This window comes from Delphinus delphis, chromosome 7 (assembly GCF_949987515.2).
Source record: "Delphinus delphis chromosome 7, mDelDel1.2, whole genome shotgun sequence".
NCBI classification, from domain to species: domain Eukaryota; kingdom Metazoa; phylum Chordata; class Mammalia; order Artiodactyla; family Delphinidae; genus Delphinus; species Delphinus delphis.
The window spans coordinates 53,954,363-53,974,022 of NC_082689.1; the positions used below are offsets into that span (position 1 = coordinate 53,954,363).

A 19,660-nucleotide genomic window follows, 5' to 3' on the forward strand; every position below is an offset into this window, starting at 1 on the left:
ACTCCTAATACCACAGGTAGGGAGTACGACTGGGTAAGTCTAATCTGAAAAAGCTTCTCAGGTGGTTCTGATAGGTTTCTCCTTTCTGTTACCCTTTTTCCTTCAAAAATCACCAGGATTCATAATAGTCTTATATCTGTCTCTGATCTAGAAGAAACGTACTCTGACAGCTGTGTCCTTGGGGGCTTTAGCAGCTCACAGATAAGCATTTCATAAACAGCTGTGATTATAGAATCCCTGATCTGGTCCTAGTCTTATGTTTATATTTCCTTGTGCTCCTCACAGAGTGTTTCTGTAATCCCTTGCACATAGTAGGTACCTAGTAAATACTTGTTGGTTTATTGTGAGAGTATTGAGGATACTGTGATCTGAAAGAGAAAAATACAGTATTTGAGTGATTGAAAGGGGACAGATTGCTCTGATGTACCTGGGTTTCCTTAGAAGGGCTTGTATAGAAAGTAAAAGTAAGTGAGTTAAATAAGAGAGATTATCTAATTTAAATGAAAGAAGGTGAAAAAGTAAGTGAAAAGTAAGTAAGTAAGGTAAGTAAGGTAAAAGTAAGTAAAAGTAAGTAAGTGAGTAAAAGTAAGTGAGTAAGTAAGTAAAAGTAAGTAAAAGTAAGTGAGTTAAATAAGAGAGATTATCTAATTTAAATGAAAGAAGGTGAAAAGGACATTCCTGGCAGGGACACTGTCAGTGATAGCTCAAAAATTAAGTGAATACAATGAAAGGAGCTGATGACAGGCCAGTTTGGGGGCAATATATTGGCTGTTACGTGGGATGTTGAACATTGAATTAGGTAAATATTAGTGAGATTGAAGGAAAGATCAAGAATTTTAAATGAACTGGGAAATAATCGGTAGCTGCTTTAGGGTTCTGTGGAAGGAAATATAATTTAAAATTTTAAATGATAACTAGGGAGAATGAATCTTAATGGTTTATTTTTATTTGTGATAATTAGGAAAAAGAAATTCAAGGGATGGGAACTGGTAATTTCAGTTTTTAGTTTTAGTGCTTAGTATTGTTCAGGTACTGTGCACTAAGCTTGCTATGTAAATGATCTCATTCAATTTCATCCTCACAAACTTGGGAGGCAGGTTCTACGATCCCCAAAGGTCTTCAGGGATTTTAAGTAATGTACCCATGGGAGTACATTACATGGGAGTCATGATTGGAACCTGGCACAACCTAAGCCCCAGGTTTTTATCCTTTAAAAGTGTATATTTACCAGTGGGATGTATCTGAGGTGGTTCCCAAATTATCTCCCCATTACCTTATTCTTAACTGGTTGGCCTAAACCTTCATCATTAGAATCACTCCTTTGGGTTGGAAAGGACAGGTTCCAGTGGATCAGTTTTCAAGGGAACACAGATTGGTGTCCCATAATAACATTTTCTGTCAAATATGTTCCCAGCACTTTTGTATTCCAAACCCTGAAGATTAACTCTTCTCTGTACAAGTTGTTACAATAACTATTAGATGAGAAATCCATTAATTATGACCTTGTGTTCTTCCATTCAACTGTGTCACAGATGAGCTGTTTGGGACTTGCTGTTTGAACTGGACTTTGATCAGTGGCACTTTTGAAGAACAATCAATGGATGATTTAATCCCCTCTTGCGATTTCTTTTCTGATAGGTATTTTAACAACTTTTGGACTTATTAATAGTTAAGATTTTCAGAAGTTGCAATGGCCTGTTGTTTGCTCCTAGTCAAACAGTTTCTACATACAAAGTTATTCATTGCTTTTATTTCAGAAGGTACTGGTACTGGCTGTTTGGGAGCCCAGAGCTTAGTGCTGGCTCTGCCTGTAACAAATATTCTCTAAAATGAGTGGCTTGGTTTCTCTTGTTTCTCACAGCTTTAATACGCAATGATTTTGAAATAATATTCTAACACAATCAACATATAAATAAACCTCATTCTACTCTAAATTTCCCAGCTCCTCTGATAAAAGTTTTGATAACACTGAGGTTTTTTTTTTTTTTTAACTTTATTCACAACCCAGTCATTGCAGGAGGTGCTAGATTTGTGATGTGCACAGTGACATGATTAAATTGAAAAGTTTTCTATTTTCCCCTAATCAATACTTATTATTATAATTATATAACATTATTATTCAGTAGTGCTATTTATGGTCTAGAATAGTGGTTGATGACTATTTTATAAATAGAGTTTATAAATAGAGTTTTATTGTTTACATATTGTTTATGGCAGCTTTCATACTATGTGGACAGAATTGAAATAGTTGCAACAGAGACTGTATAGCCTGCAAAGCCTAAAATATTTATTATCTGGACCTTCAGAAAGAATTTACTGACTCCTGGTCTAGAACATTTGGAATGGTATGTTAGAACTTTAGCGTCAGACCGACCTGCCTTCTAATCCAGTGCCATCCCTCACAACTCTGTTCCCTTGGACAAGTTACTTTAGTTCTCTCAAGCTCAGTTTACTTTTCTGTAAAATTGGAAGGATAACATCCACTTGTTAATGTGAATTCATTTATTCAGCAAAGATTTATGGAGTATCTTCTATATGTCAGGCACTGTCATAGGCTCTGGAGATATAGGAGTAACATTATAGATAAGGTACCTGCCATTGGGAAGCCTGTATTCTTTTTGAGGAGTCAGACAATAAGCAGTTAGACAAATTACTAAGTAATGTAACATCATATAAGGATAAATGCTATGTAGAAAAATAAATTGGTGAAAAGAGACTGAGTCAGATGCTGCTACTTTAGATAGGGTGGTCAGAGAAGGTCTCTCTGAAGAGGGAATATTTGAGTAGAATCCTAAATAAACTGAGGAAGTACTCCTAGGTATAGGGCAAGGAACATTCCAGGCAGAGGAAACATCAAGGGCAAAGTCCTGAACTGGGAGCAGACTTGTCACATTCTAGGAGCAGCAAGAAGGTCAGTGTGGCTGTGTTAGAGGAGTGAGCTGAGAGGGGAGAGGTGTGAGATGAGGTCTGAGGTCATGGAACCTGAGCTTGGAGGGCCTTCTTGGCCTTGGTAAGGGGTTTGAATTTTATTCTGGGCCTGAGAATACGTGAAGCAGGGAGGCCTGCTAAGAGGATATTTCAAAAGGGTGACTAGTCTGGGAATGTTAGCAATGTAGGTGGTAAAAATGGGTAGGTTTAATTAAGATATATTTTAAAGATAGACTTCATGGGACTTGCTGATAAAATATATGTGGAATATATATTAAACTCAGTAAATGTTAATTTCCATTCTTTAGATGATATGAATAACTGCATCTAAATGTGAAATTGTATTTGTCGAGGTTTAGTTTTGTCCTCTTCTTCAAGTTAATAATCACGCAGAATCTTGGCCTTTTTGCATAATGGCTGGTAAGAAATTTATTTTGTGAGAATATTGATTTACGTTATTGGAGGAAATTCTCTAAGATGATTGTGTTACAAAAAATGTTTTTCATATTATAGAAAAACCAAATTTAATAATTTCTCAACTAAAAATAATCTTGCAGCTTAAATATATTCCTGTTATAGAGATTCAGTAAAATACAAAAATAATTCACATGTACTGTCTGTATTACATTGTTTTTTGAAATCTTCTCTGAATCAGCTTGTCTTTCAAGTATTTCTGTATTGCCATGTACATTTTGAAGTTTGCAGTATTGCTTCTATTTTATTATTTTAATTATTTTCCAAAGGTTTCCTAGTTACTCAGCCTAATCATGAATATCTAATAATTTATAACTTTAATAAATTATTCATTTTACATGTATAATTTGTAAATTTTTTTTGTATTCTATAGAATGTTGTTCCAGCTGAAGTGTCCCTCGTTTGTGTAGTGAAGCCAGATGAATTCTGGGATAAGAAAGTAACACATTTTTGTTTTTGGAAGGAAAAGGATAGACTTGGCTTTGAGGTAAATATACTGTATAAGAAAATAGAAGTGTGTTATATCTTTAAAAACAGAATTTGCTGGTATTATTTTGTTTGTTCAGCATTGGATACTAAGCAGTGCTTATGCAATGCTCAATCAGTGCCTAAGTAATGATTAATATTTAGTCAGCATTCACATACTTGTTGAATGAATTATGATTCTTTGTCAAGGCCACAAATGCTTTCTTGTTTTCATTTTCATCACTCTTTGTGAATCTTTGGAATAAGTAAAAGCTTTTTATTAAAAACATTTTTAGGGACTTCTCTAAAAATCCGACATGCTGCACAGCACGGCCAAAAATAAATAAATAAATGAAAGTGAAAATAAAAACATTTTTATTACCTTACCAAGAAGACATTTAACTAATACTAGGAAATCCTAGACATTCAGAAATTGAAGTTAGAGCCTATTTTGTATGATGTCATAATTATTTCTTAGTATCTGGTTTGGTTTTGATACATGAACACAGTTATCCGTACTTTCCTATTGGCATTACTCTCTCCCTCTTACTTTTCTTGTGTGAAAGCTTGGTTGACCCTTGAACAACATGGGTTTGAACTGCACAGGTCCACTTACAAGTGGATTTTTACAGTCAGCCCTCCCTATTTTCGGGTTTAACATCCACAGATACAGAGGGCCAACTGTATTCATTGTACTTTGCCATTTTATATAAGGGAATTGAGCACCTGTGGGTTTTGGTATCCATGGGGTTTCCTAGAACCAATCCCTTGTAGATACTGAGGGAGGGCTGTACATATTATTGTAGATCAGAAAGAAGTCCTAAGATGGAATACAAATTTAAACAATTCAGTCATATTTTTCCTTCCACAGCCTATTAATCCCAGCTTCCTAGTAGGAGAGTTGATAGATACTAAACTTTACATTAGTTAGTGTGGAAGCACTGAAGGGTGCAAAACCTAACTCAACCCTGTAGAATCTAGCCTTGGAATGTTTACAGGAGTCAGACAATAAAGACTCATTGTGGACTTTGCCAGACTACAATAGTCATTTTTATTTTCAGTAAAGTCAGTTTTTCTTGGTATGGAGGAAAAGTCTCCAAGGTGTCTAAGATAAAGATTTAAGAAAATCTAGTTAAAAGTTTTTAAATGATGTAGCACAAAATGTCTTTAAAATGTGTGATTTTTTTCTGCACTTAAAAAAAATGTTAACTGCAGTAAAATTCTTCCATTTTAGTGTACAGTTCTGAGAGTTCTGACAAACACAAACCGGTCTGTAACCATCACCATAATCAAGAAACTAAGGAATATTTCATTACTCCAGAAATTCTCTCATGTTCTTCTGTAGTCAACTCCTCCTTCCATCTTTAGTCCCTGACAATCACTGATCTGTTTTATGTCCCTGTGGTTTTTGCCTTTTCCAGAATGCCATGTAACTGGAATGATAAAGTACGTAGCATTTTTAATCTGCTTCTTTCACATATGCATTTGCATTTGGGATTCATCCATGTTGTTGGATGTACTGGTAGTTCCTTTCTTATTGCTGAGTAGTAATCCACTGTGTAGATGTACCACAGTCTGTTTATCCATTCTCCAGTTGAGGGACATTTGGGGTTGTTTTCAGTTTTTGGTGATTATAGATAAAGTCACTGTAAACATCTGTGTATAGGCTTTTGTGTGAAGTTTTTATTTTAAGAGATAAAATACCTAGGAGTGGGATTCTTGGGTCATATGGTAAGTGTATGTTTAATTTTATAAGAAACTTCCAAATTGACAGTTTCAAAGTGGCTGTATGATTTTGCATTCCCACAGGCATAGTGTGAAAGTTCCAGCTGCATTTTTGTCAGCACTTAGCATTGTCAGGTTTTCTTTGTTTTTAAATTATAGTTACTCTAGTAGGTGTGTAGAGGTATCTCAGTGTGGTTTTAATGTGCATTTCTCTAATGATTAATGACGTGAGTATATTTTCAAGTGCTTGTTTGCCATCCATGTACCTTCTTTGGTGGTGTCTGTTCAATTCTGCCCAATTTTTAAAAAAGAATTAAGGCTTTTTGTTTTCTTATTATTGAATTTTGAGAGTTATTTATATATTTTGAATAGAAATCCTTTATCAGATATGTTGTTTGCAAAAATTGCATCCCCATCTGTTGTTCGCTTTTTCATTCTTTTAACAGCGCTTTTAAAGAAGTTTTTAACTTTGATGAAGTCTGATTTTTAAATTTTTCTTTCATGAATCAGGCTTTTGGTATCATAGCTGAGAAATCTTTGCCTAATCCAAGGTCACAAAGATTTTCTCTCATGTTTTGTTTTAGATGTCGTATAATTTTAGGTTTTATATTTAGATTTATCCATTTTGAGTTAATATTTGTATAAATTATAGTCTGACAATATGTATTTTATGACTTCGGTTATTTTAAGTTTGTTAAGGTTTGGTTTTTGACCCAATATATGCTCTATCTTGGTGATTTCCTTATGTACATGTGTTCTCCATGTACTGTGCATGTGTATTCTGCTGTTGTAGGTGGAGTGATCTGTAATTGTCAAGATTGTTCACAGTGTTGTTCAGGTCTTCTATAGTCTTTGTAATATTCTGTCCACTTATTCTATCAATTACTGAAAGAGGAATATTGCATTCTTCAACTATAATTGTGGATTTATTTCTCATTTCTATCAATTTTTTCTTCATGTATTTTTAAGTTCTTCTGTTGAGTTCATAGATTTAAAATCATTATGTCTTCTTACTGAGTTGACCAGTTTATCATTTCATTATTAAATGTCCCTTTTTTATCCATGATAATAATCTGGTTCTGAGGTGTACATTATCTGATACTAATGTAGCTACTCCAGCTTCCTTTGACTACTGTTTGCATATTGTATCTTTTTCCATATTACCTGTTTACATATCATCTATTCACCTATTTCTTTACATTTAAAGTGGATTTTTTAATAAATATAGTATAGCTGGGTCTTGTTTTCATATCCAGTCTGACAATCCGTCTTTTCATTGGTTTATGAGACCATTTATATTTAATGTAATTATTAATATGGTTGGATTAAAATCTTCCATCTTGCTGGATTTTATGTATTTTTTTCTTTTTCTGCCTTCTTTTGGATTGAGTATTTTTATGATTACATTTTATCTCCATTATTGACTGGTAATTTATATCTCAAGTATTTTTTTCCAGCGGTTGCCCTAGGTTTACAATATACATCTTTTATTAACGGAGTCTTATCTTCAAATAATATACCACTTAACACTGGTAATTCCTTAATACAGTATATCTCTAATACTTTCCTTCCATTGTTTACATACATTTTACTTCTACTGTAGTGTAAGCACACAATATATTGCTACTGCTTTTGCTATAGATAGTCTCTTGTCTTTTATAGCAATTAAAATAATAAAAAATGAATTTCAGTTTTACCTTCATATATGACATTTCTTTACTACAAACTTTTACTTTGCTAATATGTGTTGTGAATGATCATAAGATACATTTAACATATAGCATTTCCCATACTTAGTTTTCCCCAGGGCTCTTCCTTTGGGAAGCATCTCCTGGAAGTATGGTTGCTCACAACACCCAGTGTTCTTCATTTCTTTTCAGCTTTTTGGTTGGTATGTTCCTTCTGCCTAAAGAACTTCCCTTAAAAATATCTTACATTCCAGGTCTGTTGGCATTGAGTTTTCTCAGATTTTGTTTGCCTGAAAAAAGTCTTTATTTCAGTTTTGAAAGTATGTTCTGTTGGTATAGAATTTTCTTTCACTGTTTGTTTGATTTTTTTTCTTTTAGCACATTAACTATATCACACCATTGCCTTCTCATTTCCTTGGTTTCTGAGGAGAACTCTACTATTATTTGTATCTTTGGTCCCCTATATGTTATATATCTTTTATCTTCCTTGGCCACCTTCAAGATTTTTGCTTTGTTTTTGGTTTTCAGCAAAAACTGAAAAAATTTTTCAAATCTAGACATTTTGTAATGTCTAGGCATGTTTTATTTGGTGTTAATTCTGTTTGTTGTTTGCTGTACTTCTTGGATCTCTGGTTTGACTTCTGCTATCACTTTTGGAAAATTCTTAGACATTTTCATTTCAAATATTTCCTCTGTCCCATTTTGTTTTTCTACTCCTTCTAACCTCCAATTGCATGTATGTTAGACCATTTGAAAATTTCTCACCATTCTAGGTTGGTGCTCTATTTCTTTTTCTTTTTTGTTTCAGTTTGGGTATTTTCCCTTGATCCATTTTCAAGTTCACTGTTTGTTTCCTTGGCTGTGTTGAGTTTATTAATGAGCCAGTTGTAAATGCACTTTATCTCTTTTACCAGGTTTTTGGTTTGTAGCATTTCTACTGGATTCTTTCTTATGGTTTCTGTCTCTTTGCTGTAATCCCCATCTGTTTTGCATGTTGTCTTGCAGTTCTTCCATGAGAACTGTTAGCATATATCATAGTTATCTTAAATTCCATACCTAATAGTTCCAATATCTGGGTCTGTCTTACTCTAGTTATGTTGTTTGGGTTTTTTTCCTGACAGTGGGTTGTTTTCTTTCTTGCTTTTTGTATGTTGGGTGTTGGACATCTTGTTTAGGACAGTAAAGACTGAGATAAATCGTATTTTTGCCTGCACATGGACCCATCTTGGTTTGTGCTAGGATTTTAGTGGGGCAGGGGAGGGGTTGGTTTAGTCTAGCCAGGAGTTGAATTGGCTTTGGCTTTTGTTGTTGCTCTTCTTTTCCTCAGTGTATCACAGGCTTTAGATTCCTCTAGAGTTAGTGTTTGTCTCACCCTGAGCTGTAGGTCTTTCCTTTGCACCTGTGCCTCAGAAGAGGTCTCTCTTTGCACTGTTGACCCTCCTCAGGAATAGAGTGCTGTTACTTGTTACTCAGTGTTTGTCGGTAGGGCATTTTCTGTTGTTCTGATTCAGCCTCAGTCTTAGGCAGGCTCTGTGACCCAGAGTCTAGGGGATAGGGCCCTCTTCCCCAGCTTTAGGAGGCCTGTGGTAGTCTGGGCTCATAATATATTCCTGCCTCCATTGGGATAGAGGTCCTGTCTTTCCCCTTCCTATATCAGCAGTGGGGTTTTATTTGTGCTCTAAGGTCATCCAGGCTTGCTGCCTTCCCTCGGGACCTGAAGGTTTTTGTTCTCTAGGGGAGAAAGAGTTGAAGAATCTGGGCTGTGCTTCAGCTTCATGCCTTTACAGTGGTGGTTGCTGTGTCCTTCTTCCAGACCTGTTTTGAAGTTTCTTATCTTCCCTACCCCCAATCTTTCTTATGAGTCCCTGGGAGGTCTGTGGAGAAGAGTCTACAAGTGAGTTTGAATTCTTCTTGTATCTTTGCTTCCCACAGGTTCTGTGCTTTCATACTAAACTACATGTGGCCTTAAGCAATTCATTAAAAACTTTAGCTGAATTCTTACCTGGCTTGTATCATACCTGGTATTTTCCCCAGGTAAGCAAGTGCTCCAGCTCCATGTGTCCTTGGATTTCATCTCTCCTTAGATTTCAGGTTAATTGGTTTTCCTGTGGACTTACAACTCTCTGATGGGTTCAAGAAAAGTTGTCATTTTTCAGATTAATATGCATTATTTTGTTGTTGTAAGGATTGGAACAATGCTCTTTCCATCTTTCTACATATCCTAAGCAGAAGACAGTTGTTTTGTTGTTCAGTTTTATCTTGCAGACTTTTGTCACTGGTTGACTTGACTGTGATGTAGACTTATTAGAAGCTGTGTGCCAGCAGTGTAAGGGAAGGTAGCCCTGGCTGCTGGATTATGTTAGGAAAGGTGTTACCCTGATTGCTGGATAGGAAGCTGCATACCAAGGAGGAGAATCAAAAGTGTAGTGAGGGAAGAAAGCAAAAGCTGAATGTAGGAGACCTGGATGTTGCCATGGTGAATGAGTATTTCATACAGGCAGGGAAGTCTACCTTTCATGCCAGGGGCATGCAGGAAATGTTGCTCTGAAGGAATGCAAAGTGGACGGAGCCCAGTGGTTCAGAAACTAACTCTGTGAACTCCAAATAGAAGCAAAGGTCCTTTTTGTGAGGAACCTGTCACATCCTGCTTAGGTGTGTGCATCTGATCAGAAATGTATGCCTAGTTGGGTCTCATGCTATATGAATTTGTAGTGGCTAAATACCTTGCATCTTGGAGGAAAAAATGGAAGACAGAGAATTCCTGTCTGCCTTGAACTGATATCATAGATTGATGTTTTAAGACTCAGGTTTTAAAGCTTCTTCTGTCAATATATTTTCTTTTAGACACTAAAGAGATTCAGTTAGAATATTTTTCCCAAGTAAATAAGCACTAGACACTTATTTAAAAGCCTAATGTCCTAATGAGACGAGAGTAATTTCAAATGCTGGCTAATATACCGCCAAACATAATCAGCTTTAAGGGGCAATTCAACACCAGCCATTAAATGATACTTAGAGTTATATATAATTAAATTCAATATAGATGTTTGTTTGATTAATAATTATTTTCCTTGATATCATTTTGGATCATTTGGGCTGTTGTAATTAAGCCTATGTTTTTGTATATATTCTAAATATTTTTAAAAGGATAACTTTGTTATGAGTACTGGTGTTCCTGTAAGCAAAAGTTTTTGTTTTACCTTATTGAATTATTCATAACACAGACTTATTACTAGCTGTCCACAATATTCATCAGATAAACACCCAGTTGTCATTTTAATGACAACCTGTTTCCATGATTTCACATTTTCTTGCCTATCATCCTAAGTTCTTTCTTCTAGATGGGCTTCCTCTTGTTCACTTCCCTAATGTTTTTCATCAGCAACTGAATATTCCTTTCTCATTGGTCACCTAAATGTTTCTTTATATATCCTTCTTGTCTCTGAAATTGATACCTTTCATTTTCTTTGATACCTGTTCATTTTCCTTTTTAGCAACTCAGATATTCCAGTACTTTCTGACCTTCAGCAACATTATACCTGGTGGCTTTGATACCTTTTGCTGGTTAGATAATAGTATCTATAGTCTGTCTAATGACAAGGTAAAATTGAAGTAGTACTGGCGTTAACCTTATCCTCAAATTGAGAAAGTAATAATCAAACTGATCTCACCTTCTCATTCTTTATTGTCCTTCATGATAGTCAAAGTGTTATTTTTACTGGTGATGATAACAAGCCACCATTCTAAGTTGTTTTCTTCTCTTACCTCGTCTTATTACTACATCTGATCCTGTTCTCTTTTTGAGGCCATACTAATGTTAGGATCTAGGACCAAAGACTTCCTTCATGTTTCTCTGTCAAGAAAACCTCTGGCTCCATCTCTTCTGACTTCTTTGTACCTTTTGCAGAAAGTTATTTCCTTTAGTGAGAAAAATATCCTTTCACAAACAGATATAAGCAGACATACCCTTTGAAATAGTATGTGTATAACACACACACATGAATCTGTACTAAGCACACAAAGATATATACAAAGACACATTTTCACTTTAGATCTTGCACACACATTGTTAGCATAAATAAAATTTAAAAGTAAAACATCTGAGTGCCTACAGAGTGAAAGGTTCAGTGTTAGGTTCTTTAGGAATGTTTTATTAGGAGAGGATAAGTGTTTTAGTTACATATGGAAGAGTGGGAGTAAAGGAGAAATAAGTTTTAAGTCTTTTTGTAAATTGAATTCCAGAAAACCTTCATAGATGTTTTGATTAAAGACCATATGATAAATATCTTTCTCCTCAAACTTGCTGAACAATGCTGTGTGCTAGTTAATAACTACTGTGGCTTAGTTCAATTTGTCTTGTCTTAACCTAACATATATAAAATAAAGGAAAAAGTAATATTTATGTAGGACTTTACTATTTTAAAAATATTATGCTTTTTTAATTTCCTTTGAAAAGACTTGGCAAAAACTCATGTAGGTAGTGGTCTTTTTCCCTCCTTTTTGTAGTTCCTCCATTTTACTCTGGTTCCGTTTGTGCTTGTTACTAGGTTTCAGATTTCCCTGGAAATAGATCTGAAATTTAGATTTCTGATTATTAAAATGATAGCTGCTTTGAATATAACCAATAAACGTTTTCTTCAAGAATTTAATTGTATCCATACATATTAGGATATTCATGGAGGTGGATATTTGAAGATAATTAACAATTGCTTACTAGATAAAAATTAGAATATAATCCCCATCACATCCCTGAACAGGTAAGATAAAGCATATGTTAAAGTGTGATTTTCATAAGGGTAAAATCATGACTCTCATGTAAATATAAAATAAGTGTAAATTAAACATATTATGCAAATCATTAACTAATGAAGTTATCAGTAATTTGTGAGGTGTGGTTCAAAGAGCATTTGAAGAATTTAGGATTTTTATAGGCAGATAAGATTGCCAAATTAGATACAAAACTAGTTAATGTCCTGCAGATCCATAAATTCTAAACTTTGAGGTTCTCTGTTACCCTACTGGACGGAAATTTTAACTACTGCACAGATGATAAATTATTTGCATTTCTTCTGGACAAAATCTAAAAGTTAACCCTTGTCCCTACAGATGTTAGTACCTATTGATTAGTCTGTAGAAAGTCAGTCGAAGGCACGAGCTCCACACTGCATGAACTAACACCCAGTATTATCTTTTGACCATTCCCTAAGATTTAGATAGTTTTTTGGATATGTGAATTATATTTGTATAGGATTATATTTTGTAAAATTTGAACATTAGTGACATACTGAACATTCATATCACTGTAGAATAATAGAAACTACTTTCTGAAGTTTGATATTATTATTTTCATATCAATCTCTCTTTAAGCTTTGTATTCCTAGCCAGGACTAGTGTTTTTTTTTTTAGTGTTTTCTCATATTATTTTCCAAATTGTTAAATGCTTAAAGGAAGACTTCATTTTAAAAAATATTCCCCTTTTTAAAGATATAAGCAAGTTTTTTCACTTAAAATACATTATTTTTTTTTTCTTTATACCTTTTGACCCCCTTCACCCATTTCTTCCACCCCCACCCCACCTCTGGCAACCACCAAGCTGTTCTCTGTATTTATGATCTTGTTTTTGTTTTTGTTTGCTAATTTTTAAGATCCCACATATAAGAGATGCTATTCTTCTTTCTTCTTCTGATTTATCCAGGAGGTACAGAGGTTTTGGAGGAAGCTCTGTGCTGTTTTCCCTAGTGACTGCACCAGTTTACATTCCCACCAGCAATGTACAAGGGTTCTGTTTTCTCCACATTCTTGCCAACACGTGTTATTTCTTGTCTATTTGATAATAGCCATTCTGGCAAGTGTGAGATTATATCTCATTGTAGTTTTGATTTGCATTTCCCTGATGATTAATGATGTTGAACCTGTTGGCCATCTTTATGTCTTCTTTGGAAAATATCTGTTCAGATTTTCTACCCATTTTTTAATCGGATGTTTGTTTTTTTGCTATTAAGTTGTATGAGTTCTTTATACATTTTAGATATTAGTCCCTTATCAGATATATGATTTCTAAATACTGTCTCCCATTCAGTTGGTTACCTTTTCATTTTGTTGATGGTTCCCTTTGCTGTGCAGAAGCTTTTTAGTATGATGTAGTCCCACTTATTTATTTTTGCTTTTGTTGCTTTTGCTTTCGATGTCAGATTAAAAAAAATCAGTGCCAAGACCTCTGTCAAGGAACTTACATCATATATTTTCTTCCAGGAGTTTTAAGGTTTCAGGTCTTAACGTTGAAATCTTTAAACCATTCTGAGTTAATTTAATTGAGTTTAAAATCTTTCTGATATTATCAGTTGACTAGTTAGTTGGAGATCTGTCAGTCATTCAAGATTTATCACTCAGCTAGAAATCGTAAATGATATGGTGGTTTTATTTTAAATGAAACACTCGTCAATAACAGAAACCATAAAATTCACTGATATTTGTTATATATAACAACTTAATAAGGAGCATAAGAATGGTAATCCTGAAAATTTGCCTCAAGACAATTATCCCCAGATGAATAAATTGTACTCATTTCATCAAAATTATTTCAATATCATAATGTCTTTAGTACTCTAAAAATTATGGTAAAAAAGATAGTATATAATGTGATTAAATCGAATTTGGATCTTCATTTATGGGGAATGAAAGACTTTCTACACAGTCAGTGAGTTGTCTACCAGGCCAGGCTTGCAGACATTTTCTCATATATAGTTGCTTAAAAAGAAACCTAAAAATTATAAAAATAAACCAGCTGGATTTCTTTTTTTAAGTGTAAAAGTTAAATTTCAAAGATCAGTTTATAAAAATAGTTTCCCCCTCTGTTTTTGATGGCATAATACCATTTTTCATCCTAATTTATATGTAGTCTTAAAATCCAACATGAAAGTAGATAGTTTTAAAAATGATTTACAGTTCATTCTGTATCTTACATAACTATTTTAAAATTAAAGATTATGACTTCCATTTGTAGATGGGAAGAGCCAGAATTGGTCTTTCTTTTACTTTGGTATATGTTAAGATGGTATTATGAAGTTCACTTTAATTCAGTATTTTATAATATTAATAATTCAGTGAATTCTTTTTTTTAACTTAAAACAAGCTCATTGTATATTACTTTTACATTATGTTCTGGGAAAAAGTGATAAAATGCTATAGAATGATATAAGATTTTCATACCTGTTTGGGAAGTACTGCTTTAGAGTGATGCAGTGGACTGTTCTCTAAAATGTACAGTACCTTTGGAAAATGTATTATTTTAAGTATTTTTTGAAAAAAATGAAATGTTGAGTTCGTGGTTCCATCTTCTCCACAAGCAAGGCACTGTGTGATTTTTAAGGAGATTTGCTTTTGAGCTAGAAAAATGGTCTTCCTATCAATTAACCACTTAATTAGAGTAGATGACAATGTCAGTAGATATTTGGAAGTTTTATAGTAGATAATAAACAACTGACTATATGATGTTTAAATGAATATTCTAATGCCTAGAGTCTTGTCCTTTTTAATATTTTTGCCCTAATTCATAGTGTTATTTCTTATTCGTTAAGGAGTCACTTAACTAAAGATTCTAGCTTTTTTATAGCTTTGGAAAATATTTCTTTAGAATTTTCAACAGTTATGTCATTATTTCTTTGTTTTCATATTTAGAATCATAGGTGAAAAGGGGTCAGACATAATACATGTGACCTCAATATTATGTTTTAGACTCTTATTTTCTAGTTTTGTTTTTAATTTTGGTGATCATTGCTTTGGGGGACTGGATTTTTTATTTATCATTTTTTTCCTCTTTGCCGGTAATAAAACATCTCCTATAAAATAAAGTAACTCCCTGATTTGCATTGCTTTATGTTTAAACTTTTGTACAGGTTTGCTGTATTAGTGGCTTCTTTAAGAACTGTAACAGAAGGGAATATAGGAAATTTTACTAGTATTTTGTAGTTTAAGAAGCTGCAATGAATGATTTTAGAGAAAATAACCTAGTGTGGGATTCCAAATCTGTTTTGCCACATTGGCTCTGAAATGTGTCAGTTTTCTCTTTTTTTTTTCATGTAGATTGTCCAGAAATCTTTCTCTACACAACTTCTTTTTTTAGCATTTCTTTAACATTTTACTTCAGGCCTGAAACTCCCACTCTCCCCCACCCCACCCCCGAAAAACGCAGTGTCTTATTTTTGCTTGTGCCTTTGAATTTATTCTTTTTGTGAAATCACATCCCTCTGTGACATTTGCTATCACTTAAGAATAGAGTTAAATTATCTGTCCAAACTTGATTTATCCTCTTGGAAGCAGTTGTCTGTAGTTTATACATTGCATTCTGGCAAGTGGTGTCATTTTCCAAAGGCCGGTGAACAGTTCTTTACCTTTGTAAAGAGTGTACTTTTGCTGTGTGCTGGGAGTAGGGCTTCTCCTTCCTCTTTAGGATGCCACTCCTGACTCCCTTCAAAAAAGGTGATTCTTAGATATACAGCATTTTCATACAGTAAGATTCTTTCATACTACTGCAAACTCTTCCTAAAATGTTTCCCTCATTCTTTTGAAACATGTATTATACAATAAAATAGAAGCAGTTATAGCTGTTTTGCCAGCCTCCTCTACACTTTCTCCTCTCAAGTAAAGATGAGATTACTGCAGTGGAAACACATATTTCACCATGGTAGATAGTTCTCTAAATTGTTAATTTGAAGTGATGGTAGTTTTGAGTCAGCTGACTGTTTAAACTATTGCGCTTTTTTTCACATTATTTAGCTTTGAGATACCTTTGCTGTTGATATAATTCTGTATATCTACATGGCAGATCTACTGTTTTCACTTAGAACAGCCACCAGTGAATTTTATAAGAATATGGATTCTATAAAATTTTTGTGATGATGGAGAAAATTTGTTCTATGCAGGTCTCTATAATTATGATGTTCCCTTGTTAACGTTTGTTTTGCGTAAGTAAAAATATAATAGGAGTAATCTTAGCCAACTATTTAAAAAATTATATTTAGTAAGGGATAGTATACTCTCAAATATATTTTACATCATGAAAGAATCTGTACTATTTACATTTAAGTTGATTTTTTAGGAAAAGCTTTCAAGAGGAATATTCGGATGTAAATAAACTTTTGCCATATATAACAATAACTGCGAATTTTCCCTTTGGCTTATTAAACTTGAAATCTGTTGCTAATGATTTTACTGTATTTAGGAACTACAACTGCAAAATGATTTTAATGTATTTAAGTATAATAGTGAGATTAACCAGAGTGGGTAGAAAGTGACAAGTGCTCTTTTCATTGGGCAAGACAGGTCATATATTAGAGAAAATGGCCCAAATTAAATGTATAGGATGACAACTCATTAAAATTATGACCTCTTAGAGCTTAAAGAGACATCACAGATAATTTAATGCAGCTGCCTTCTTTGGCACATAGGGAGATAAGCCTGGAGTGAATTCCTTTAGGTTGACTTCTACAAGTCAGTGAATTTGTGGCAGAGCTAGGGCACAAACGTGGAGTGATTGGCTCCTGACTCAGTATCCTTCCAATTATCATATAATGGTGTTTAACCTAGGAAAGGGATTTGGAAATCATTTGGGGTATTCTAGTAAAGCCTTTGGCCCTCTGTGCTACTACAACCAAAGGGACAACATTTAGATTTAGTTAGAGTATTTTCAGTAAAGGCTCTAGAAGCAAACCAGAAAACTTTAATCTATTTCTTTTTTATAAAAGCGTGCACAACTCTCTCTGGAATATTGCAGAAATAAAAAGCTCATTTACTTTGTAGAAGCATGACTTATTTATCCTTATATTCCCAGCACTAGAACACATAACTTCTAGTAAATAATACTTCTAATAAATAAATTTAATGTCCAGTAAATAATGAATGTTGAACATTTGACGTTAAAATGTCAAATTATAAGGGACATGATAGCAATTTCTCAAGAGATATGTTTTCACTGCTTAAATTGAATATTGTGCCAAATAAGGAGAGCAGAAATAGAAGAGCAAAAAGACCATTCATTGTGTTATTTAAGTTTTCTATTCAGTCCTCTTTTCAGGAGAGAGTGCTCTGGAAATGTTATCTTTTCAGATGTGAATTCATGCTCAATTTAGCAAGTAGTTTATTTCCTCATGGAATAAATACATATTTCTTTGTTTCATTATTGGTATACTTCTGTTTAATAGATTGACAGTTTTGAAGAAAGGAAAAGCCCCTCCCTGGGATCTGATTGTGTTTAATTTTCTTAGTGTGGAAGTTTCTGTCTTGATCCCAAAAGGAGTTGGTGGCAGATTAAATGGTTTCCGTGGCCTAACTCCACTTATTATTTCATGTTTAACATCATGCCTGTCTCTAAGAAGTAGTCTAAAGAAGTTGCATTAGAACAAGAGGATGAAATAGAGGCCCTCTTTAGCAACTTTTTCACTAAGAAAACCATTTTCTGTGTTCTTTTTATTGTTTATCTTAAATTAGCTCCCATTAGTACCAAAACAGGAGAACAGTGAAATTGATATGCTAAACTCTTCATAGTAGAGATAGCATTAAATTGCCTTTTAAAATAGATAGGCAAAATATAGTTTGTTGTTATTAAACTAACCAAAAATGTAATTTGATGTTCAATATCTTTTTTATTTTTTTAATGGAAAAAAAGAGGCACATAAATTCCTTCTGCTTTCTGTCATCACCACCACAAGATTGTCCATTTTTTCTCTAACCTCCTTATTTGCTGCCTCAGAAGAGTTACCCTTTCTTCAGTCTGAGTTGAGATCTCGTGGTGCCCCTTCTGTCAGTGATTCCCTACTTCTGTTCATTCTTTCTGTTTTTAGTATTTTAATATAGTATTTAGAACATATTCTTAAAAAATACATATAACATGAAGCTTAATAATAAAACACTTGGGCACCCACGACCCAACCTAAGAATCCAGATATCAACAGCTTGAAATAAATTTGAGTGCCCCTCCCTGGTCTCATTCATATACCCCCCATCCCTTAACACCTAACTTATTTGTGTCTACCCATCCTTTGTTCATGTTCTCGTGCATGTGTGTGTGTGTGTGTGTGTGTGTGTGTGTATGTATTAAAAACATAAATGAGAAAGACAAAATCTTTAGAAGAAAATAGGGAGTGTTTATCTTTTATTATTCTTTTATATCTATTTCTATAGAGTTCCCATTTAAAGATATTGTTTATTCTTAATATATTTTCACCTATTTTTGAACTTTATAAATAATATGATTTTAGTCTTCAGTACCTTGCTTTTTCTCACTCATCATTATATGTTTAAGATTTATGCATATTCTTGCAGTAGATGTAGTTGATTCATTTTCACTGATGAATGTTATTCCATTCTGTGAATAAAAACAATTTACTTATTCTCCTATTGATGGACATTTGTGTTGTTTCCATTCTTTTGACATTATGAATGATGTTTACGTTCTTACATATGTCTCCTGGTAAATATGTATAAGATTTTTCTGCTTGCAGAATATCCAGGCATAGGTTATAGAAATGTTCAAGTTTTCAAGATAATGCCAAATTGTTTTCCAAAGGTGTTTTAATTTATGTATGCATTTCTGCTGTGTAAGAATTCATGCTGCCCAACAGCTTTGCTGACACTTGATACCAGCTAAACCTGGATATTTGCCATTCATTATGGTTTTTTCTTTTCTCAAATTGTTGTTGGGTTTCAATGTTATTCTTGTCTCATAATATGAGTTGGAGTATTCGCTGCATTTCTATTCTTTGGAAGCATTTGTTTAAGATAGAAATGATCTGGGAGACTTCCCTGGTGGTCCAGTGGCTAAGAATCCGCCTTCCAATGCAGGGGACGTGGGTTCGATCCCTGGTAGGGGAACTAAGATCCCACATGCTGTGGGGCAACTAAGCCCGTGCACCACAACTAGAGAGCCTGTGTGCTGCAATGAAAGATCACGCCTGCAACAGCTAAGACCTGATGCAGCCATAAATAAATAAATGAATAAAATTTTTTTAAAAGATTGAAATGATCTGTTCTTTGATATCAATTAGTTGAAGTATAGTTAATTTACACTATTACATTAGTTTTGGGTGTACAGCATAATGATTTAGTATTTTTAGAGATTATACACCATTAAAAGTTATTACAAAACAATGGCTATAATTCCCTGTGCAGTATAATATACTCTTGTTGCTTATCTATTTTATACATACTAATTTGTATCTCTTAATTCCATACCCCTATCTTGCCACTCCCCCCTATCCCACTGGTAACCACTAGTTTGTTCTTTGCATCTATGAGTTTGTTTCTGTTTTGCTACATATAATTATTCATTTTATATTTTAACTTCCACAAATAATTGATAACATAGTATTTGTCTTTTTTTGTCT

At 33.8% G+C, this 19,660-nt stretch overlaps 1 protein-coding gene across 6 annotated transcripts in view; it reads left to right on the top strand.

Annotated features, from left to right (window-relative positions):
- The window catches only part of SESTD1 (SEC14 and spectrin domain containing 1), a 137,072-nt gene that overhangs the window by 61,584 nt on the left and 55,828 nt on the right, over positions 1-19,660 (top strand). For all 6 annotated transcript variants that reach the window (XM_060016512.1, XM_060016511.1, XM_060016513.2 and 3 more), the window contains one exon: positions 3,776-3,889. In XM_060016512.1, the coding sequence (XP_059872495.1) occupies positions 3,776-3,889 (114 nt within the window). The remainder of the gene's footprint in view (positions 1-3,775; positions 3,890-19,660) is intronic.